General features: G+C 60.9%; 1 protein-coding gene and 1 non-coding gene across 7 annotated transcripts in view; both read right to left on the bottom strand.

The window, feature by feature from the left end:
* Window positions 1-188: 188 nt before the first annotated feature.
* Window positions 189-22,212, bottom strand: part of NDRG4 (NDRG family member 4) — a 41,131-nt gene continuing 19,107 nt past the window's right edge. For 3 of the 6 annotated variants that reach the window (XM_045533269.1, XM_045533266.1, XM_045533267.1), the window contains exons 2-16: window positions 21,298-21,392; window positions 16,744-16,788; window positions 9,141-9,246; window positions 8,772-8,892; window positions 8,624-8,686; window positions 8,389-8,449; window positions 7,088-7,174; window positions 6,955-7,011; window positions 6,418-6,521; window positions 5,664-5,720; window positions 5,531-5,582; window positions 4,562-4,609; window positions 4,388-4,423; window positions 4,204-4,255; window positions 189-2,233 (exon numbers count right to left, since the gene is read on the bottom strand). In XM_045533269.1, coding sequence (XP_045389225.1) covers window positions 2,079-2,233; window positions 4,204-4,255; window positions 4,388-4,423; window positions 4,562-4,609; window positions 5,531-5,582; window positions 5,664-5,720; window positions 6,418-6,521; window positions 6,955-7,011; window positions 7,088-7,174; window positions 8,389-8,449; window positions 8,624-8,686; window positions 8,772-8,892; window positions 9,141-9,246; window positions 16,744-16,788; window positions 21,298-21,369 — 1,116 coding nt within the window. In that variant the 5' untranslated portion in view covers window positions 21,370-21,392 and the 3' untranslated portion in view covers window positions 189-2,078. The remainder of the gene's footprint in view (window positions 2,234-4,203; window positions 4,256-4,387; window positions 4,424-4,561; window positions 4,610-5,530; window positions 5,583-5,663; window positions 5,721-6,417; window positions 6,522-6,954; window positions 7,012-7,087; window positions 7,175-8,388; window positions 8,450-8,623; window positions 8,687-8,771; window positions 8,893-9,140; window positions 9,247-16,743; window positions 16,789-21,297; window positions 21,393-22,212) is intronic. The other 3 variants (XM_045533270.1, XM_045533268.1, XM_045533271.1) reach the window with 2 other exon arrangements.
* On the bottom strand, window positions 14,829-14,932 carry LOC123625583. The gene has a single exon (XR_006730584.1). It is a non-coding gene; the product is annotated as a U6 spliceosomal RNA (small nuclear RNA).

The following is a 22,212-nucleotide window of genomic DNA, read 5'->3' on the forward strand; positions in this document are numbered from 1 at the left end:
CCTACAGAATTCATGCAAGGATTGTTAAAATAATGTTTGTGACCAGCACTGGAAATAGATGAGTGGAGACAGTTCCTTGGCCTCACCTGGCACCCTCAACCCCACTGAAACCCAGGAAGCACCAGCAGCCTCCGTCTTAATGTGTATTCCAAAGCTTCCCACGATGGGCACGGCCGCACCACACTGCGTTCCTCTTAGGTTCTTTATTAGTTTTTCGGCACAGTTAACTCTTTCTACATTGACAAGGATTTTTGTTTTACATTTTGTCATCTCAAAGTCTCATGACAGCCACCAGAATACACAAAATTAGGCTCTTCACTTTGTACAGAGAGGAAAATAATAAACTCCATTAAAAGTTCACCTTGACCCAAAGAGACAACCTCTGATGGAAAACCACACGCAGGAGGACCCAATATACATATATATAATGTATAGATATTTATAGCTATCTCATCTGGAAACACAGCAAGAAAAAAAAATTCCAAGATCCTCAGTACTATCTACAGTAAGAGGGATTAATTCTACCAGCTTTCACAAAGTCACATTCAGTATTCAGAGGAAGCACGTGAGTGAGTAGAACTGGGGACGGACTAACACTCCACCAGGCTCTAGAGCAGTCTAGTAATGGCTTAAGATTATAGTAGGGGGATGATGTGTGCAGAGGAAATACGGATATAGGTGTCCCCTCAGCCTCAGAACACCCCCACACACACGACCCTCCCCCTCCACAGCCCTTCAGTTTTTCATTGCTCTCCCCTCTTTGTTTTGGGGTTTGTGACCCTCAATTTAGGCTCCAGGACAAATGGGTCTGGTTTCTGGGCCTGGAGATTCTACAGGGAAAGGTGGGTGGGTAGGGGGAGTATACGGCACAGTCTTGGGCTTCAGGTGGCAGGAGGGGTCTGGGCTGTCTGGGGAGCCTTTCTCCTCTGCCTGGCCCTTGTTCGTGTCAGAAACCTTCAGCCTCCACCCCAGGTCCCAGCAAGCCCCAGCCCACGCCCACTGCAGCAGGCCGAGACGGGGATGTGGGGCTGCGGGAGCCTCACTGCCTGGGACCGGTTCTCTCCAGCTACACTCCCTTCCTCAGTGATGCCTACAGCAAACCCTGGCACAGCCCGACCAGCGCTCTGCCTGGAAATACCACGCTGCTGCTGACTGGCTTGTCTTCTGGGGAAACCTGGGGGCAAAAGAGGGTCTATAGGATCTCTCAGCTGCCCCTGCCGGCTCCTAAACGCAGTCACCGTGAAGGTCTCCGGGGTGCACACAACACACACGGGCTATCCCAGCCTTTGCCCTCACCCCTAGTCAGGTCACTGTGGAGACAGAAGACCAGGTGACTACTGCCTCAGGGAGAAGTGGCTCAGAAATGGGACAGGGCCAGGAGGTGGCAGAGTGTGTGGGTTGGAAGGGACAGTCTGGGGGGTTCCTGCCCTCAGGGTTCTCCCTGTTCTGTCTTCCCTGGGCAGAGAAACCCCCTTAGCCCCTGCCTGCCTGGCCCCACAGCACCAGCCAGGCCCAGAGAGCACCAGGAAAATGGCTGCCTGGTCGGAGCGCCCCCGTGTGGCCGTTGTCCAGATGATTGTCACATGTGCTACAAGACAGAAACAGGTGTGCTTGGGGGAGGGGTGGGGAAGCGGGCCTGGCAATGCTCCCCGCTGCTGTCTCCGAGCTCCCGCGCCAGTGCCTGTGCTGCCCCCAGCCCCCACCCGCTCAGCCCCCTCCCGTCCTCAAACCCGCCTGCCCAGCGGCTCCTCCCACACTCGCTCCTCGACCCAGGAAGATCCCGGACCCTCCCCTGTCCCTGCCTGCCTGCGCGCAGGGAGTGGGGCGGGAGGGGTCCCGGTCAGCCGAGCTGGCAGGCCGCGATGGGGGCGGGGGTGAGCCCTTCAGACCATCCGGAGACTGTTCCGCTGCAGCGTCTATGGTGGACCCCCTGACTTTTTCATACAAAAGAGAAGCAACCCCACTTCCTCCCCTTTGCCCTCACAAAAATAAACTAAAGGGAAAATGAGCCGGCGCAAGGATGGCAGTGGGACCTCGATGCAAGCGGGCAGGTGGTGTCTTCGGCGGGACCAAGGGCTTCAACAGGACACCTCCATGGTGTGGTTGACTTGGCCCAGCCCCTCGCTGCTGTCCGAGTGGGTGCAGGCCTGCGGGCGGCCGCCATCCACCGAGCTGGCGCTGGTGAGGGACGCGGTGCGGGAGCGCGCCAGCCGGGTCATGCTGGCCGAGGGCACTGTGGACAGAGACGGGACAGGGTGAGGACCAGCGGGCAGGGCCAGGCACCTGCTGGCGGGAGGAGGATAATGCAAGCAAAGCGGCCAGCGAACCATTCTTCCAAGGGCACAGAGAGGCCCCGCCCAAGCCAGGGTGCCAGGGATGGCCCTGTCTGGCCTGGGGCATGCAGTGCCAGCGACAGCGGGTGCGCCCAGGGGCTGCGGCCAGCAGGGCCCTCTCTCGACAGCCGACCAGACCCGCCTGAGCTGGAATAGGGATGTGCTGGATTCCCAACTGTGCCTCCCTGGAGAGGAGGACCGGGTGGGGAAGTAGGGTTGCTTCTGTGACGGACGACAGATGGTGGTGGCCTCGCTGCCCTAAACTCAGGCTTGCACAAGGGAGACTTGCGGGGAGAAAGCTACCCTCCTGAACGCTGCCGGCCACCAGCCGGGCCTGGGCTCCACCCCCAGGAGGCTCTGGTTCCAGCCCCCAGAGCCCTGGAGGCCACGCAGCCCGCGGCAACCTAGAAGCGAGACTGCTCCACAACCCAGCCAACCGGGAGGCCAGGATCTGCGGAGAGCAAGAGTCTTTGGGGATTTTGAGCTACTAGGACACAGGAAGGCTCCAAACCACAGCAAGATGCGGCCTGGCTGCAGCGCTGCACGGAGGAAGGCGCGGAGGGGAGGCTGGGGCCATGCAGGGGGGAGGGCCCGGGGCTACCTGCGCCTCCACTCAGCCTTCGGTCCTTCAAGTACGCAACTAAGAGAGAAGACAGAGCCGGGGAGGCCGGGGCATGACGACAGGCCAGAGAGGAGACAAAAGGACAGGCACAGAGAGGGCTGCGGCAGGGCCAGAGCCTCAGAGAGCCCACACCTGCCCCCCCACCGCCCAGGAGCGGCCTCCGCCTGGCCCGAGGGAGCCCTGACGGCAGGTGGGGGTGCTCCTCACCCCCCTTCTCCAGCCTAGACTGTGCGCACAGCCTAAGGCCAGCCCTCACCATCTGCCGGGCCTCAGTCTCCCCACGTGTGGAACGGGGGAGGCCCACACGTCCCTCCCCACTCTCGGGCTGTGCGGTGACATTTCTCCTGAGTCCCCCGTGCACACGTCCAGCACCCGACGGGCAGTGCCCATGCGGTCACCTCACAATCGTTCACCCCGCGCCAGGGCCCGGCCTTGGCGCTGCAGCTCTGCCTCTCTGCTGGCCTGGGCCTCTCTGCCCTCCTCCTCCATGGGGCTGGCGGGGATTCTACTCCTGGGTGGGCTCCCAGCCTTCCCCCTGCCCGCCCCTCCTGTCGTCCTGGAGGTACCAGCTCCAGCGGCTGAAGTCTCCAGGGGGGAAAAGACAAACTCAGGGAGAGGTTTGCTCCCTGGCAGCGGGGGAGCTGGGCCGGCAGGTAGGTGTGTGTCAGGGGAAAAGGGGAGAGGGGTTGAGCCAGCAGGGTGCTCTGCGTGTGTGGGTGGGTGTGGAGCCCACTGGGGCTCAGGGTCTGCCGATGTGCCACCCCAGGCTCGGCTGCCTTCAGCTCTAACACCCAGGTGGTCCCACCTGTCTTCCCTGGTCCCCAGACTCCAGGTCCACTCCTGTGATGCCCCTGGGTACATCTGTCACTTGCGGCAAAGGGCCTTCTCAGGTGTGTGGGCCCAGCGGTGACCCTGGCCCGGCAGGGGGTGGGTGGTGTGTGTGACTCACCTTTGGGCTTCCCTGGCAGGCCCCAGGCCCTGGACCCCCCAGTAGCCCCAGCACTGCCATCAGAACGGTGCCCCAAAGCCTCCCCAAGGGCACAGGAGAGCTGGGCACAGCTTGGGATGCTCAACTTACAACTCAGGTGGCATCGGTGTGTGGCCCAGCATCCAGGCCCAGGTAACACACAGCGCAGATGCCAAGACTCCTTGGCACCGGCTGACACTGAGTGTCAGCCCCACCAGCATGAGCCCCTCCCACCACCCCCCACTGGTCTGGGGCGGGCGGGTGGGTGCAGGCATACTCACTGTAGCCCATGCCTTGCAGGAAGTATTTGAAGGCTTCGCTCAGCTTCCCTGGCTGCAGGAGAGCAGGACGGGCACATGCTTTCATTGGCTGCTGGAGACGGCCGGGGGAGGGGGGGCTGGAGGCTTCCCCCACTCCCCACCCCCAGGCTAGGTGATACAAGGGACGGAGGGCCAAGAGTCTCACCTGTGTGACCTGGGGAAGCCCCCCAGAATCTGCCATCTGCAAGGGAGAAAGTGTGGTGAGCTGAGCGAGGCCCCCCACACTGGCACAGGCCCCCACCCTGGCTGGGACCCCAGCCCCCACCCCAGGCTGGTTCTGTGCCAGGTAGCCCGCCCAGGGCTGGGAGGAAGGCCTCACCTTCAGGAAGGTCGTGGTGGTGGGGTCCAGTTTGGAGTTGCACTCGACCTGGGGACAAGGAGCCAGCTTCAGCCACACCCCCAGCCTGCATTGCTAAGGCAGGTGCTGTGCCCAGAGCTGGGGGGAGGCTGCAGGGGGGCAGAGGGACAGCCAGCACCTCGGACCGGGGTGCAGCCGGCCCTCCCAGACTTTCTTCTCCTAGGGCTCCCCAAGCCCCTGGAGCTCAGTTAGCAGTCCCCTGAGAGGCCAAAGACCCTCGGACCCCACTCTCAACTGCTGGTAGGGCAGGAATGGGGCAGGGGCTGGGCAGGCCACCCTGGTGGGACTGCTCGGGAAAGCCTCAGGGCCGTGGCAGTCAGTGAGGTGATTGGGGCCAAAGGTCCACAGGAGACTCTGAAGCTGCTGCCTGGATCCAGGGCTGGCAAGGCCCACCCCGTTCCTCCAAGCCCTCCGCGAGGGCATGGGAAAGCTTGGTATCTCCCAGGCACGCTGGGGGCTGCTCCTGGCACTCCTGGACCCCAAAGCCTCCAGGCAGCTCTGTACTGATGGGGCACCCCACCCACAGGCTGCCTGCTTCCAGAGTTCCCACAGGAGAGGTGACACAGGGCCCCCCAGACATAATGGGTACAAGTGGCAGTGAGGGGGGACCATGCTGCTGTGTGCATGAATTATGATGAGTCAATTGAATTTTAGAGACAAGAGGGATCTTAGGCTCCGGGTGGGCCTGAGATGGTCAAGACCCAAGTGGGGGCCGCAGTGCTGGGAATGGAAGACGGGGCCAGCAGGTGGCCCCAGCCCCTCCCGTCTGCAGGCCTGGCTGGCTGGTGAGGCCTGGGAAGGTGGGAAGTGGAGGAGGCGCTGTCCAGGCTGGCCTGAGGCCAACCTGGGCGGGTTAAGAACTGGCCGGGGTGACCGGGGCCCAGGGAGCCCCCAACGCCCACCCCCGGCAGCACACAGCCCCACACTCACCACCCCGTCCTCAGCGGGTGCATTGTCCCCGACCACCAGCATCACGGGGCAGCTGCAGACACAGAGGAAAAGGGCTGTCTGGCCGGGGCGGGGGGCAAAGGCCGGGGCAGGCCGGAAGGCCAGGGGCACTCACCGGAGCGTCTTGGCATTGGGCACCGTTCCAGGCCGGTTAATGTCCAGGTCTCTGCGGCTGCGGGGCAGAGGCAGAGGTGGGCATCCCAACACTGGATGAGGGGGGTCCCCAGTCCTTCTCCCTAGATGTGGCCCTGCTCTGCACAGATAGGGGCCAAGGGGTGCCCCTCATGCACGACTTCTTTCCAAACCCCCAAATCATGCCAGGTGGGCTCTCAAATTCTGCTTCCCACCCTCCTCAGAGCCATGCGCACCACCTGTGTCGTGGTAGTTTCTGCTGCTGGCTGTCTCCTGGACCATATGGGATAGCACGGCCCGGGTCTCGCTTATTTTCTATTGTTTTTCTAGCACTGTGCACACAGCAGGTGCTTAATAAATATTGGTAGGAAAAAGAGGAGGGAGGGCAGGTGAGTGAGGGGCCTGGCTACCCCACTGGGCTCCAAGGAGCACAGCTTGCAAACCAGGGCCCAGCCTCCGCCCCGTTTCACAGATGTCATTGCCTAGGCTTGGGCTGTTGGGGTCGGGGAGGTCACTAACCTCCCCCTGCGCTCTGGCCAGCAGCGCACCAGGAGAGAAGGCGAAGAGCCTAAGGACCAGAGTCCAAAGCCTCGCTCCCCCTCAGTCCCTCTCAGGGGTGTGACCCTGGGCAGGAAGCGACCCCTTCCAATGCTCAGGAACCTGCCTGCCCTGCCTCCCCCCGTGGGGGCTGTGGGAGGGGATCCCGACTGGGCTGCGCTGGCAGCGCCCGCCCACACCTGTTGTACATGTTCCAGAAGAGCTGCAGGTTGGCCTGGTTCACCACGTTCCCGATCTGCTGCCGGTAGCTCTGCACCAACTCCGTGTTGTTCACCAGCTCCTCCTGGGCCAGGGACGGTGGGGACGTGGAGGGGAGGGTGGGGTCGTGGAGGGGACCGGGAGACAGAGGGATGCAGGCTCAGAGTGGGCTTCCTGGTGTCACCGCCAGAGCAGCTCTCGCGCCACTCCGAGCAAGGCAGGGGTGGGAGGGTGGGACAGGGCAGAGGGTGAGGCCTCCCACCCCCCTCTGTCCCTCAGATGCTGCAGCATAATGGATGACAACACAATACGGAGACAGGCTGTCTGACCCGCCTGCTTCCCCCCTGCCCTCCTCCCCACCCCCCCTCTGTGGGGGGTTGGGGAGGGCCAGGAGCCCAGGGTGCCCTGAGAGCGGGCAGAGCTAGGCCCTTGGGCGGCTGCCCAAGGCTCTGAGCCCTCTCTGGCCCTGAGTCCCCTGCTCTGGGTGAGGGCCCGGTCACAGAAGCCCCGCCCCTTACCTGGCTGAAGAGGTGGGAGAGCACCGTGTCGGGTAAAGTGCTAGTGAGGCCGGAGAGCTGCGGGCCGTGGGGGAAGCCAGTGTGAGTGCCGCCCCTCCCCGCCCCCAGCCCAACCCGGGCGCCACCCGCTCACCTTGGTGGCAGCCCAGTCGATCCAGCCCTTGCCATTGGGGTCGATGTTCATCAGCACCAGCCCCTCCACCAGGTCGGGGAAGATGAGCTGCCGAGAGAGGAGACACAGGGCTGGGCAAGGCTGGGGGGTGGGGTGCAGGGAGCCCCAATCTTCCTACCTAGAAGACAGGCTGTAAAACTCTGGCCCTGCCTGTCTTGCGGGTGGAAACGGAGGTGCAAACGCTGAGGAACCAACTGGCTTCAGCTGGGACCGCGTGTGCGCTGCCACGTCCACATGCCTGTTTGTCCCTCCCCAAGCCCCAGACCTGTAACAAGTCTTGCATTCATTTAGAATCTGTATCACTGCTTTCCGTCCCTTTTACTATATTTTTGAAGATAGTGCAGTTGCAAAACTGAGCATTAAACATCTTAAAATCTTAAACATGTTATTTGTTTGCTTTTATAGAAAACGAAGTCCTCATGGTGTAAATTAAGAAATGGACCTTTTCAAAGGCTGTTTAGTGTTAGACATCGTAAAGAAGATCTGCATTTTCTGTTCAACTGTTTGTCCATGTCTAGGGAAAAATGGCAACACGCATACAATACTCTAGCCACGCACGCCGGTCCGGGGGAGAAGGAGCAGTCTGCGGGGAAAGCGGTTAAGTGCAAATTGAAACTGGACTTGAAAATTCTTGGTTGTTTCGTTTGAAGAAATAAATATTTTGAATCCTAAAAAATTAGGATTTTTGTTTGTAAAGATGAAAAGCTGTGGACTCTTACCTACCCAACATGATGTTTTTGAAATGTGACTTCTTTAAACCTCACAACCTTAATGTAAGTGTAATTTTTTGTTTAAAAAATTATTCATTTTAAAAATATTTTTTTTAATTTAGAGATGAGGTCTTGCTGTGTTGCCCAGGCTGGTCTCAAACTCCTGGCCTCAACTTAACCTCCCATCTCAGCCTCAAAAAGTGCTGGGATTAAAGGTGTGAGCCACTAGCCGCTCAGCCGTTTGTGTTTAAATACTACCTTAGTGAGGGACAGTCCGTACTTAGTGGCTAGAGCAATTACTTGTAGTTTGTTGCCAATAGAAATTTTGACTTTTGATAATAGTTTTAAGCACATTATTGTTTATAGTCTTTTGAGAAAATATTTGGAGAAAGGAACTCTTTTTTAAAAAAACAAGTTAATTTCCTTGGAGAAAAAAGAAATAAGGGGTTTCTATATAAAAAGGAGGTGGGGGAGGGGAAGGAAGAGCAGGGAGATGGAAGACACCTGCCCTGCGACGGTGTTGGGGTCATGGGTGGGGGTGGGGAGACTCACTGCAAACTTGGCCAGCACATAGGCTCCAGCTCCCACTCCGATGCCAATCACGTACTTGAACCTGGTGCAGAGCAGGCTGGTCACTCTCTAGGGCTGGGGGTGCCATTTCCCATAAATCCCACTGGGAGCGGGCCCCACCCACAGCCCGAAGCCCTCCGCTGGAGCCAGGTGGCTCTGCAGTGGCAGTGGGCATCCCCTGCCCCCCAGCACAGAGGCAGGGGCTAGGGGGACTCACCCAAAATGCTGCACCACGCTGGGGAGCATGGCAGCCAGTTGCTCCATGGAGGGGAACTGGTACCTGCAGGCAGAGCAGGAGGTCAGGGCCAGGGTACAGCCTGGGGTGCGGAGCTGGGGACGGGTGGACAGGGCTCTGGGGTACCTACCCCTGAGGAAACTGCGACGCCCCCACCTGCTGCCCAGGGGCATCCACGTGGCACACCACAAAGTGCTTGGTGATCTCCTGCATGTCCTCAAAGTTGAAGAAGGTGTTGAAGCACAGCTTGTCTGCAAAGACACACTTCAGCTGTGGCTGTGCACAGGGGTGGGGGGAGCGGAAGGGAGGCCACCGGGCCCTGAGAGGGGGGTGAGGCAGTGGGGACCAGCCTCAAGGGCCCAGTGGGGAAACTGAGGCTCAGATAGCCAAGGCTACCGAGCTAAGTGTGAGCAGAATCTACAGGGCGCTGTGGCAAGGTGGGGAAGCCTGGCTGCTCCGGCGGACTGGAGGCAGGGGAGGCAGGGGAGGTTGCACTTACGGTTGAGGCCCACGTCATGGTAGGTGAGGATGGCTGGGCGGTTCCCCTTGGGGGAGCCCCGGATCACCACGTGCAGAAGGCCGTAGGGCGTCTCAATGTCGTGTTCCTGGGGGGAGAGACAGCGCTGCTCGCTCTGGGCAGTCCCCACTCCTGGCCCTTCTGGGGAGTGAGGCGGTGGGGCAGCCTGGGGACTGTGGGCCCCCTCCCTCACTTAGGGTGTCTCTCTCATCACTCCAGTCAGCCCCCGAGAGGACAGACCAGATGGAGCACCCTTCTCAGGGATGCTAACCACAAAGACAGCATGACCTGGTCTGTGTGGGAAAGTTCTGGTCCTCTCTGCAAAGCAGCCAGTGGGTTGTGCACAGCCCAGCCCAGCCCAGCCCCTGCACTCTGCCCTCGAGGGTCCAGCAGCCCCTCCTGCACAGCTCTGCCGCCCCAGTCCAAGACCCTCCCCGACTCAGAACCCTCGGGGCTTCCTGCTCCTGAAGGGGACCGGCCTCAACAGCCCTGCCCAGAATCCTCAGCAAACACCCCGCCCCGCCCCACCCCCACCCCCCAGGATCACAGAGCAGGAGCCTTCCACCCTGAAAGCCCTCCCTGTGATCCAAGCAACCCAAGGCGCCCCTGCAGGCAGGGCCAGGTTGGACCCCCGCCTCCTCCCAAAGGCCTCTGCAGCGCCCTCTCCAGGATCCCCTGGAGTTCACATCCTTGGTTTTGCTGCTCAGGGTCATTAGTTCCTCAGGAAGACCCGCTCTGCCCCTCACTGTGGGACTCAGCAGGGCCCGTCACTTCTCTGGCCTCCGTCTCTTCATCTCAAGCCATCTCTTAGGGACTTTGTGAGAACTAAATAAGTTGATGTTTGTGGAGCGTTTAGCACTTGGAGGTGGCCCCAGAAAGGAGGGCTGTTGTGCTTGGGCACCCTTGAGCCCTGGGGAGATGCCCTGCTGGCTGGTCCCTTTGCAAACTGGTCACTCTTGGCCACTCACTTGGGCAGACTTCAGGAGGTCTCAATAAACAGCCCTGCCCTGCACCGTGGGGAGTCCTGGGAGCTGCAGTGGGTGGCCCAGTGAGTTGGAGGTGGGGCTGGGGTCAGGACAGGAAGGCTGAGCACCTACTGTGTGCCAGGCTTCCTGCATGTCTGTTACCCAAGACAGAAGGAACCCCACCCTCTGGTTTGTAGACGGGGACACTTAGGTTCAGAAAGAACCTAAGAACCTAAGTTCCTGCCTCCAACAGGGAAGGGGAGACTTAGGCTGCAGGAGACAGCATCTCAGGGACTGGCCTTATCGGGTCTGGTCTCAGAGGACCACTGTCCAGGCCTGTGTCTCCACTGGGGAGTCACAAGGTGGTGCCAACCTGGTGGCCAAAGGCCGCACCCTGGGAGCTGCACTTCTGCTTTGATGACTGTTTTTTTTCCCCGTTGTCCTCCAGGTGGGCCAGGGGCCACCACAGCCTCCCACATCCCAGGTCTATCCTCCCTCAGGGCCATGAAGGCAAGGCACGCTGCCCGCTCACTGACCACTGACTACACGGTTCACGGATCTTCTTATGCACCCAAGCCACAGAGGAGGAGACCGGCCGGGAAAGGAGAAATGACTTGCTCAAGGTCAAGCCCAGAATGGCAGGGTGGGCCTTGCTGGGTGCCAGTCTCAGGGGCTAGGCTGTTCACCGAAGGCTGCGTGTTCTCAGGAGAAGATCACGATCCCCCCAAGGGACCCCCTGAGCAGGCAGCCCCGCTACAGCTGCCTGTGGTTCTCTCAGCTCCGGAGGGCGGGGTTGGGGGCAGGAGGGACGCACATGGGAAAGAGCTGCAATGCGCATGAAGGACAGTTCTCCAATGGGGTCAGCCTCGCCCTGCGGGCAGAAGTCAGAGCCCAGGGCCCATCTAATGAGCCCAGACCTCCACCACCTGTGGGTGCCTGTGAGGAGTGCCTGACCTCCCCTGCCAAGGAGGCGCCCTCTGTCCCCTCCCAGCCCTGGTGTGACCGCCTCAGTCCCCATCCCCAGACAGCACAGGGCCTGCGCCCCTGCTGAGGCCAGGTTGCCTGTCCCATGCAGCCCGGTGACCTTCGCTGAACCTTCCCACCGACCTCCCTTGTGCCCCTCTGACGTCCGCGGGGAGCTTCGACTCAGTTCAGCCTGATAGAAGTCCCACGTCCCCAACCCCCAGGGTGCTGCACAAGGGGGGTGCCCCAAGGGCGGCAGCGTGAGGCACTCTGAGCCCCCCAAGCCCCAGAACCGAGCGCTCCCATTGGCTCCTGGTGACGTCAGAGCCAGCCCCGCCTCTAGGTGGGCACCGCGGGAGGCACTGCGGCAGCAGGGGAGGGGGCCCTGACGTCCCCTCTCAGCGCATCGGCTCCCCTCACTGTGACCTTGAGCGCTGGGGGTGGGGGGAGGGGGAAGGGGAGACTCTTCAAGCTGGACTTTGGCACCGGTGCGAGGGGGCTGGCGAGGGGGCTGGCGAGTGGGTGTGACTGCTTCCGTCAAGCGCATCAATAATCAATAATTCGGGGGCAGGGGCTGCATGGGGAGGTAGGCACTGATGTCGCCTCCGTCAGGGGCAACCTCATGGTCTGCAGACCTGGCAGGGCAGGTGCGTGGGGCCGGGAGCTGAGGTAGGTTTGTCCTAGCCTCTCCCTCCTTGAGGAAGAGCATCACCGGGCCTGGGCACCTGCTGCCCCAGGGGTGGGAGAGGTGCTCTGGGGCCCCTGGCTCTGGAGAGGTGTGGGGGTGGCTCATGGCTCCAGTGTTGCCTTCCCCCACCTACAAAATAGGGCACGCGGGGGACCCCTCCTCATTCCCTCCCCTGCAGAGACCCTTGCCTGAAGGCTGTCAGGATTGCTGAGACCCAGAACGCTGGCGGTTGGCACCGCAGGGCCCTGGGGACTGCACCACTCCTAAGGAAGAGGCTGCCTGTCCTTCCGACCCCACTCTGGTAAAGCCATCCAAACAACCGAGACGACTGCACACAGGGACAGGGCAGCAGACCCCGCGCGCGCAGATCCCCAGACACACGCTGGGAACACGGCCTCCGGGGCTCGCAGAGGACACCCCCTCACCCCCTGAGCTGCGGGTCCCGGATGCCCAGGCAGAGGGCACACGGTCGGTGGGAGGTCCACACCGGCACACGGGTCCACACAGGCAACGCAGACAAGTCAGGCAGCGCATTCCGTTTCCTGCAGGGATTTCAACCCTCCCTGTCACAGCCCTCACGCCCACCCCCGGCCTGAACAGCAGCTGCCCCCAACCACTCCTGCAGGCCAGGGTCACCAGGGAGACTCTGGCCTCGTCTCAGCAACCCCCAAGGTGAGGCGGCCGAAGGCAGAGCTGCCACCAGCCGTGGGCTGAAGGATGCGCCATCCTCCCTGCCTGCCGGGCCGCCCCTGGAGCCCCCACTCACCCCATCCCAGCACTCCGGCATCTTGCCGAGGGAGGGAACCCGCCTCGACCAGGAAGGGCAAACAAAGGCCTGAGTCACTCGGGTCCAGAGGGAGGGGGCAGCTCGAGTGGGAGACGGTCGGCTGTGTGACGGGGCACCGCTCCTGGGCCATTTATACGCGGATCGGGCCCGGCCGAGGCCGGCCCCGCCCCCCGCAGCTCCGCCCCGCCCCCGCGCGCGCATTGGCCGCGGGCAGACAAGCCCGGCTCCGATTGGCTCCCCAGTCCTGCCGCCGCTCCTCCCGCCCAGAGACGCAGCATCCCCACGGTCCCAGCCCCGCACGCCACCCCCACCCCCAGCCACACAGCTGCTGCTGCACACGGGGTCCTGGGAACACAGGCTCACCCGTGTCAGGGACACAGGAGCCTCTCATAGACATGCACAGCAATGTGGGCAAGGCAGGACACACGGGCATGGCCCAGACAGGCGGCAACTCTGACCCCCACCCTGGGCAGTATGGGGGCCCTGAGAGGGCCCTACGCTCAGCCTCCTGGGGGCCAGGCCTCCAGGCCCAGCCTCCCCACCTGGAAGGCCTGGATCACTTATCCTTGAGTAGACCTGGGGAGTCACTGCTTTTCGGGGCAATCTGGGTCAGCACCCGGCTTCAGGGGACTGCTCCTTCTCCACCCACTGGGGACTTTCTCCCCTGTGGCAGCTTCTACTCTGCCCACATGGATGCCCAGGGCTGGCCCACACTGCTGAAAGTGGGGTTCTGGGGCCACGGCCCATGGGGAGATGGCAGGACCAGGGGTGGGTTGGGGCACATACTGGCTCTGCCTTCCCTACTCCCACCCTGCTGTAAGGGGCTTCAGGCCAACCAGTGTGGGGCTTGGCTCTCAAGTCTCTGGGGAGCAGGACACAAGAGCCACCTCAAGCTCCGTGCCCGTCCTCCTGGGCAGCAAGTGAGCCGGCCTGAGGCACGCAGGTGGAGTGAGGAGAGAAGGGGTGCCACAGGAGAGCAGAGGAGGAGAGGAAATAGGCCGGGCAGGGAGTGGAGGAGGGGGGCCCTGGGGCTGAGAGAACAGGGGCGACAGAAGGGAGGGAGGGCTGCTGGCGCCTGTGCTCCCATTCTGTCTTGGCGAAGCAGCACGCCACTCACCCAGCCTGGGGCAACAGCCCAGCACACTGGCCTGCTGCCCTCGGGGAAGGTGGTCAACTCCTCGTCCCTGGATGCCTGGTGACCAGCTCAGTGTCTGCCATGTATGCTACTCCTGACCATGTCCTCTGCTTGGGCACACCAGCAACTTTCCCTGCCCCATCTCTGACCTCTTGCTTTGGGGCTTAGAGCAGAGTGCCAGGCCCTGTGCTCCCCAGGGCAGCAGGATGCGGCATGGGGTGTCCCCCAGCCCCTCACCTCCTGGCTCCCTGTTCCTGTAGCCACTGTGGCCACAGAAGCTCAGAGGCAGCCGGCTAAGGCACAGCCCTGCCCTCTGCTCTGCCCACAAAGTCCTCCCAAACCCCCATGCTCCCCACTCAATCCTATGCACACTCCAACCTCTGACGTCTGAGTGGCCTCTTGCCACCCTTGGACCCAGGTGACAAGCTGACCTGTGACACTGCTCACTCCAAGCCATGGCCCCCATTTCTGCTCAGCTCATTGGCTACAAACCCACAGACCTGGGCTTAAGTCCCTCCCGGCCCTCCACTAGCTGGGCGACTTTGGCAAGCTCTCTTAGCCTCTCTGTGCCTCAGGCGTCTCAACTGTAAACCAAGAATTGTGTGCCTTCCTGAGAGTGCCATGAGAATAAGAAAATACTGCATAAGTCATTCCAGACACGACCCCACCCCTGCCCAGGCCCTAGAGAAGGGGACAATGTGTTGTCCCTCCAGACTGTGGGCCCCTTCCATGAAGGTTGTGCAGTTACTGTGGCGAGACAAGGCGGGCTCTGGTCTTACTGGCCAAACCTTGGTGCCAGTCACAGCTCTGCTACTTCCTTGCTGTGTGACCTTGGGCAAGTCAGTCAACCTCTCTGAGCCTCCCTAGCTAAATGAGAGAAACAGCAGAGCCTACTGCACAGGTGGTTGCGAGGATAATACACATATTCCTTGTGAACCTATGAGAAAGGATGAGGAAACTGAGGCGCAGAGAGTGAGGTAATTTTCCTGCCCAGCTAGTTCACACTGGAGCTTACCGGCACCTCTGGGCCTGCGGGCTCGTTATCCAGAGTGACGGCCACTTATTAAAATGTCTCCCCGCGCCAGGCTAGATTCAAGCACTTTACATGTTACCTCATTTCATCTTTTTTTAAAAAATATATAGACGCTTCACGAATTTGCATGTCATTTTTACACAGTGGCCATGCTAGTCTCTGTATCATTCCAATTTTGGTATTTGTGCTGCTGAAGTGAGTGCTCATTTTATTCTCTTCCTATTGACGTTACAAATGAGGCACAGAGAGGTTTGGTAACCTGCGCAACATTACACAGCTAGTGGGCACAGAGTCAGAAACCACACCTAGGCAGTTTGGCTCCAACTCTGTGCTTGGGTGACCACTTGTCACAGTCAGCTGGGTGTGTCCGAGTGCCAGGCCTGCGGGCACCACCACCTCATAAATGCTTAGGGCAGACCCGAGCCTTGGTCTGCCTGGCTGTCAATCCCTCTGCCATGCTACCTCTCCTGCTGGCTAGGCCCATTGAGGCAAGGGACAGTGACATCACCTGTCATGGTGAGCAGGGAATAAAATCCCCACCAGGGCTTAGCCCAGGTAACAACCATCCTTGTGGCTGCTTCTACCTCCATGTGGTGTGCCCACAGCGGACAGGAAGGTGCCTTTCAACATAACCTGCCCTTGACCAAGTGAAGGATCTTGAGAACCGGGATCCCACACACCAGGGCAGCTGCCCTAGGTGAGGGCCCCACCGCTCAGGGGGCTCGGTGGGCAGAGAGGCAGAAGCAGTCGGGTACCGAGAGGTGCGGTGGGGGCCTCCCCCACGACCCCAGGAGTCCCTTCGATCTCCTCTCCCCCATGGGCGTGCGTGTGTTGGGGGCTGGCAGCCAGCACCCCTGGTCTGGCCTCTCCCACTGTGGGACCAGAGTGCCGACTGGCGGACTGGCTGCCGCAGGATCTGGTTTCACCAGGCCCCTCCTCCAGGGCCCATTTGCCCACACATTCCCGCCTGTCCTCATGGGGAGCATGGAGGACAGAGAGAAGCCTGCAGCAGCAGTGTGTCTGCTCGCATCTCAGGCTGCCCCTTCCTAGCAGCCTGGGGCATCTCGGCCACATCCTGCCCATCCCTCCTGGGCTCCCGTTTGTTCCCCACTGCGGAATCCCATCCTGTCCCCCAGAGCCCTTTGTGTCTGCACATGGCACTCCCAGGGGATGGAGCATGTGCACACTGGCTGACCTGAAGCCTCCCCTCCCATCCTTGGAGTGGCGTGTGACCAAGGGACCAGCACACGGGCTGGATTCTCACTGTAGAGCCGCTCACGCTGGGGGAGGAGCCAGCGGGCAGCCCCACCTCCCACGTCACCTCTGCATCCAGACCACAAGGCTGGTGCTGTCATGGAGCTTGGAGACTGACCCAAATCGAGGTCAGGCCCAGACAAGGGCAGTGGCCTGGGAGCTGGTTCCATCCGCCAAGGAGGAAGTGTCTGCATTTCTTCAGCATGTTTTGATGGCCAGTGGGGCCCTGGAACCCAGTGCAGCTCCCTGTGTCTGCTGTCAGACATGTTGCCAAGAACTGGAAATAAACGGTCACTACAGGACTCCGAGGGGAGACGGGGCTGGCCAAGTGAGCAGCATCACCGTGCGGAGGAATGAAAACAAAGGGCACTTTCCGTTTTCACAGAGAATCTGGTATCAACTAAAGAGGATACAGTTGTCCTGGCAACAGCTGCCATGGAAACAGGAGCTATTTTGGAGCATCAACCTGGCTTTCATTGGAGGAAAACGCTGATTCAGATGACAACATCCCTCACTCCCTTCCCCATCCTCACTCCCCGCAGAACCCCGCTCCCTTTCCTGCTGTCCTGGTCACCCTGGGCAGCTCTCCATCGGGCAGGGGGCAGGCAGAGCCACCGAGAGCCGTGAGGGTGGTCCTAACGGCCACTCCAGGCTAGGGGCACACAGAAGGGCTGTGACCCTCCTCTGGGACCTGGCCGGGTAGGGTGAGGGGCCGGCCAGCTGTTGGTCCCACATCTCAGGAGGCTGAGCCTTGACATACCTTCCAGTCTGTGTCCACAGCCGAGAGGAAGGCATCGGAGTTCTCCTGCGGGAAGACAGACAGAGGTGGTGGCAAGTTGGGCCCCGGCTGGCCTGAGGGGCCCACAGGGATCTGCCATGAGCAGACTCGATTTCTGTTTCCCAGTCTGTCTTAACATTAGCAAGAGCGACCGCGACCTCACCAGGTGCCAGGGATCTGGCTGTCAAGTATTGATGGATGTGCCTATGAGCGTGTTAATTTCAGATGTGAGTTCCATTTTACAGGAAGCTCAGAGAGGCTGAGTTACAGGCTACAAAGTGGTGCAATCTCTGACTTGATGTTGGTCACTTTGCCCTCCTGCCCCCCTAGACATTTTTCACGCTTTGACCATCAGGGAACAAGGGCGGAGGCAGGGAGGGGTGGGTATGACCATCGTACCCACTTTAGTGATGGGGAAGCTGAGGCCCACATAGAGGAGGACTGAGGGGGATTTTCTACCCCAAGCAAAGGCACAGCGGTGACGGCTGTCCCCACCTTCCTAGACCTGGCCGGTCTGCGCTCTCGAATGGCTGGGGCTCACTTGACAATGATGGCCTGAGCCTTGGATTCCAGCCTGTCCCGCCCGCTGGACCACAGGTGCCACGAGGGCAGGGCCATGTCTGGCTGTGCTCTCAGCCTGCAGCCTGGCACGGAAGGGGCTCCCCAGACACGAACAGATCAGCATGAACAATCTGACTTCACACATGAGGGGAACCAGGCCCAGACTGCACCTGCAGTCTCTAAGGCTGCACAGCTGGGGAGTGGGAGACTGGGGGCTCGAACCCCATGCCTGAGGCTCCAGGGCTCTCCCTGAGGCCAAGCGACCCTAGACACTGTGGAGGGCCTGGTTCTGGCTGTGTGACTCACCCTCTCTGGGTCCCCATATCCTCGTTTGTACAATAAGGCACCAGACTCAGGCCCCTTTTGGGCCTGGGGAGGGAGACATATCAGGGACCAGCACATGTCCAGGTAAAGCAGAACTCCCAGGCCCTGCCGTGCCCTGCTGTGTCTTTCTAGAAGCTTCTCTGCTCCCCTCTGCTGGGCTGTGAGCTCCTGGGAGGTCACGTAGCCTCCGAGCCACAGTGTTTTAAAGGAGTAAATGAGAAGCATGGTGCTGTCCGCGGCCCCGTCCTCTGTATTCGGGCTCTAGTACAGTGTCTGCTCCAGGTCCTCCTGCGGAAAACACGTGGATACACGAGACCATCAAGTTGGAAACAGGACGGGAGTGGACGGTAACACGAGAAGGGGGTGGGCGACAATATACAAGCGGAATGAACCCAAATCACAGCAGTGGGAAGGAGAAGGAAAACAATACTTCTGGTGTTTTTTTCTCAAAATAAGGAAAAGTTCAGCCACCTGCACTCTGGCAGGTGGAGAGGATCAAAGAGCCCCAGGGGTGCCCACACCCAGAGAGGAAAGCCGGGCTTTAGTCCAGCCCAGGCCTGCGGGCTCTGCATGGGTGGCAGGGGAGGCAGCTACTCCTAGAGCCTCCAAGGAAGGTGACAAGGGCCTGGGGCTACTCATTGGTGGATCCTCTCACTCGAACACCTTGCACAAGGAGGGCTGGGCAGGTAGATGTGGGAGACTTTTTCAAATTAATTTTTTGATTTTTTTTTTTTTAGAGACAGGGTCCTCTCTGTCACCCAAGCTAGAGTGCAGGGACATCATTATACCTTACTGTAACCTTGAACTCCTGGGCTCCCGGGATCCTCTCACCTCAGCCTCCTAAGTAGCTGGGACTACAGGTGTGCACCACCATGCCCAGCTAGTTTCTTTACTTAATTTTTTTTCAGAGCTGGGGTTCTTACTATGTTGCCCAGGCTGGTCTCGAACTTCAGATCTCAAGTGATCCCATAGCCTCGGTCTCCCAAAGCAGTGAGATTACAGGCGTGAGCCACCACGCCCAGCCGTGGGAGATTTTTATACTCCAGACCTTAAGAGGGCAATTATCTCAGAGAAGCAGGGAGGAGGCAGTTTTTTAAAAACAGAATCTGACAAAAAGGACGAGGCAGATAATAGCAGGGTGTGCTGTGTGCTCCCAGGGTGCCAGGGGGCCCCAGGAGATGAAGGGTGTGGGAGGGCTGGAACCAGGAAGCTGACAGACAGCAGCAATGACACAAGTCGATTCAGAGGCTCCGGAGGTCCCCTGGGACCTGAGTGGGCACCCAGAGGAAAACAGAGGGGAGAGGGCCAGCCATGGGGACGTGGACAGGCCTCCGCGTGCTGTGCGGGAGGCCGAGGTGGGGACACAGGCCCGGGGGCGAGATGACAGCAGCGCTCCCGTGGACACGCCAGGCAGTCTCAAGCGGAGGGTGGGTGGGGTGTGGGTAAACGCGTGGACGCACCCCGCAAACTGCAGTGCCACAGAGTGAACGGACAGGCCCTTCCCACCCTGCACTTGGAAAAGGAGAACCTGCCTGTGACAGTCGCAGCCCGAGGCAGCCGTGGAAGGCAGAGAGAGGGGCAGGACTGTGCCGGGGCATCGCGCTGGGGGCACCCAGGAGGCTGTTTGGGGCGTTGACTACACCTTAGGACACAGCAGATGTGCCCGGGCCCCAGCACAGGGCTCGTGCTGACTCAAGAAGCAGAGGGGCCTCCATGCGAGACTGCACATACCCCTCACGCAGCGGTGGGGACATCGTGGTGGCAAACTCTGCCCCGGTGGTGGGTGGGATGGAGCCAGACACCAACTGCGGCAGAGCCAGAGCCCGCGGGGGACACGAAGAGGCACAAGCGCACTGCTGAGGCCAGCGGGGAGGGGCGGCAAGGGCTGGGCCGGCTGGGCAGAGGGGGCGCCCTGCCGAGGTCGGGGTGAAGAGCCAGGCAGGGAGGGGTCAGGCCAAGGCGCCCGCAGCTCTCCGCACCGTGCTGGCCTCCAACCTGGGCCACAGAGGCACACACGGCACAGACAGGTGGCCCCTCCGCGCGGCTGCCCTGTCACCCGCGCACCTCAGCACTCGTGATGGGAAGCGCAGGCCCCCGAGGGCCACCGCCCGCCCGCCCAAAGCCTCGCACGTCTCTGCTCACATGCCTCAAAAAACAGGCTGGCATGGGGAGGCGGGACTTTTTGGAAAGTTCTGAGAAACTTCTTTCTTCTGAGCCGTATGGCAGTCGGTGCCTTCCCCCCAGCCCGCCTTGTCACTCAGAGTCCACTGCGTGCGGGGCGCTGGGCTGGGGGCCGGGGAGCCACGGGCACAAAACAGACCAGAGCTCTGCTCCGGAGCCAGTGCGGTAGGGGGGACGGTGGTACGTGTCACCCCCAGGGCCAGAGCATGCTGGGGTGTCAGGATCGCACCCAGTGGTTGGAGAAGGCCTCTCTGAGGAGGGGACATGGGAGCAGAGCCCTGAGTGAAACAAGGAGTCACCTGCAGATTTCTGGGTTAGCGCGTCCCAGGCAGAGAACAGCTGGGAACATGACCGGCGTGTTCGAGGAGGCTGGGGAGGAGTGAGCTGGGGGACAGACGACTGCATGCTGGGCCCCATCTCTGGGTGGGGTGGCAGCCGCTGAGGCTGTAAGCAGAGGAGCGGCCCGATGCATTTTAAAGGGGTCGTATGGAGCGAGGGCAGAGGCAGAAAGACCAGCCAGCAGGCTCTGCAAGGTCCCGGCAAGCGCCATGGGGCTCGGAGCGGGAGCGGGCGGATGTGGAATAAAGGGCTGCCCGTGTGCAGCTCACGGCCCGACCCGATGGCTGCCCTCAGGTCGCCCAGGTTTATCGGTTAACTCTAGGTTTGCTTTCTAAGATAAGAGGGTACCTTCTCCCGGAGCACTGAGGCCTCAACATCTGTAAAATGAGGGACCCCCTCCGGCTCTGGTGACCCAGAATTCCACAAGTAGAGGAGAGGAGCCACACTCCTCCTTGCAGAGTGGTTTGTCACAGCCACCAGTACAGTGGCACTGGGAGGGAGGGAAAGGGAAGGTGGACGGGGTGTCCCACAGCAAGAGCGTGGGGTGTAAGTCGCTCTGGCACCTTACGCCTGGTTTCCCCGGCTGAGACTCTGGGGCAAAATCGGAACCTGTGCCCCACCGCCCCTGGCAGCGCTGTTGGTAAGCCCTGCCCTGGCACCTCCGAGGTTTGTGAGGAACGGGCACGGCTGCAGATGACGAAAGGTCCCTGCAGATGGCGGGGTGGCACCACGTCCTCCTGGGGGCAGCACTGCCCAGTGGCTACCCTCGCGGGGCCGTGGCTGTCCGGAACCAGGGGCTGAATACGGCCTCATTCCCCGCCAGCCCTGTGACCCTGGCCAAGTGGGCTCACCTTTCTGTGCCTCGGTTTTCTCATCATTAAAATGGGGCTAACTCTCCCCAGCGACTCCAGCCTCAAAGACGGCCAAAGCCTCAGTGGAGCGGGCTGGGTCGTATGGGGGCTCGGGCCGCCCGAGGGAGTCTCCCAAGGCGGGGACAAGGCTTCTCGGTTCTCAGGGTGCTGCCCAAGCAGGGTCAGCGCCCCGATCCAAAAGGCGGACGAGAGGGCGCGCGGTTTCCCTCTTGGCCGCGAGGTGGCGCGCTTGGCACCAGGCCCTCCAGGGGAGACTCACCAGCTCGGTCGTGTCCTGGCCCCGGAGCAGCGGCTTCTCCTCGGGGAATCGCAGCTCTTGCAGCCCGGCCATGGTCACGTCGTGGAGCAGGAGGCCTAGGGAGGGAGGGCGAGGATGAGGCCGGCTGCGCGGGGGACGGCCGGGCGCGGTTCTGAATCTCCCGGGCAGAGGAGGGCGGCGCAAGCCAGGACCGGGGCGGGAGCGCCGGGGACCGCACGGACCGGCGCATCCTCCTCGCGCCGGCACCGAGGCCTCGGACTGCAAACCTGCCAGGCCGGCCTGTTTGCCTCAGGGTATGGCATTACGGTACTCGCTCTTAAAAGTTAAAACATGTTTCAAAAAAGAAAAGCAACAAATGATGATGCCTAAAACAATTACAATCAAAATTCTGCATTAACTGAGAAGCAGAGGGGCCGGTGTGGGGAGGCCAAAGCCAGGTTCAGAAGCAGAAATCCCCTGCGGAAGGCCCCTGGCGTCCGGCGTGCACAGTGAGGTTCTGGAGGGCAGGACGGCTGGACAGGGACAGAGCGAGGGCTTCCCTGAGGGCCTGAAGGACAAGCCTGCCTGAGGGTGGCCCTGGGAGGGAGGGCACTAGTAGAGTGATGTTGAAGGAGTAGGTACCAGTCACAACAGGCCACTAGCACGGAGGGGGTGACACAGCTGCCGGATGGTAGGTCCCAAACCCTAATTGCGGGGTGTCCCTGGGAGACCCAGGGGCCTCTGAACCTCAGGGGAAGAAAAGGTCATGTGTATGTGCACACATGTGCATACACGCAGGTGTGTGTGTGTGTGTGTGTGTGTGTGTGTGTGTGTGTGTGTGTGTAGGAGCCAGCAGTGGGGGAAAGAAGACAGAGAGGGCCCTGAGCCCCACAATTCTTCTAGGACTGGCACCACCATCCCTCACTTGCATTTTAG

The sequence above is a fragment of the Lemur catta genome, chromosome 20 (genome assembly GCF_020740605.2).
Source record: "Lemur catta isolate mLemCat1 chromosome 20, mLemCat1.pri, whole genome shotgun sequence".
NCBI classification, from domain to species: domain Eukaryota; kingdom Metazoa; phylum Chordata; class Mammalia; order Primates; family Lemuridae; genus Lemur; species Lemur catta.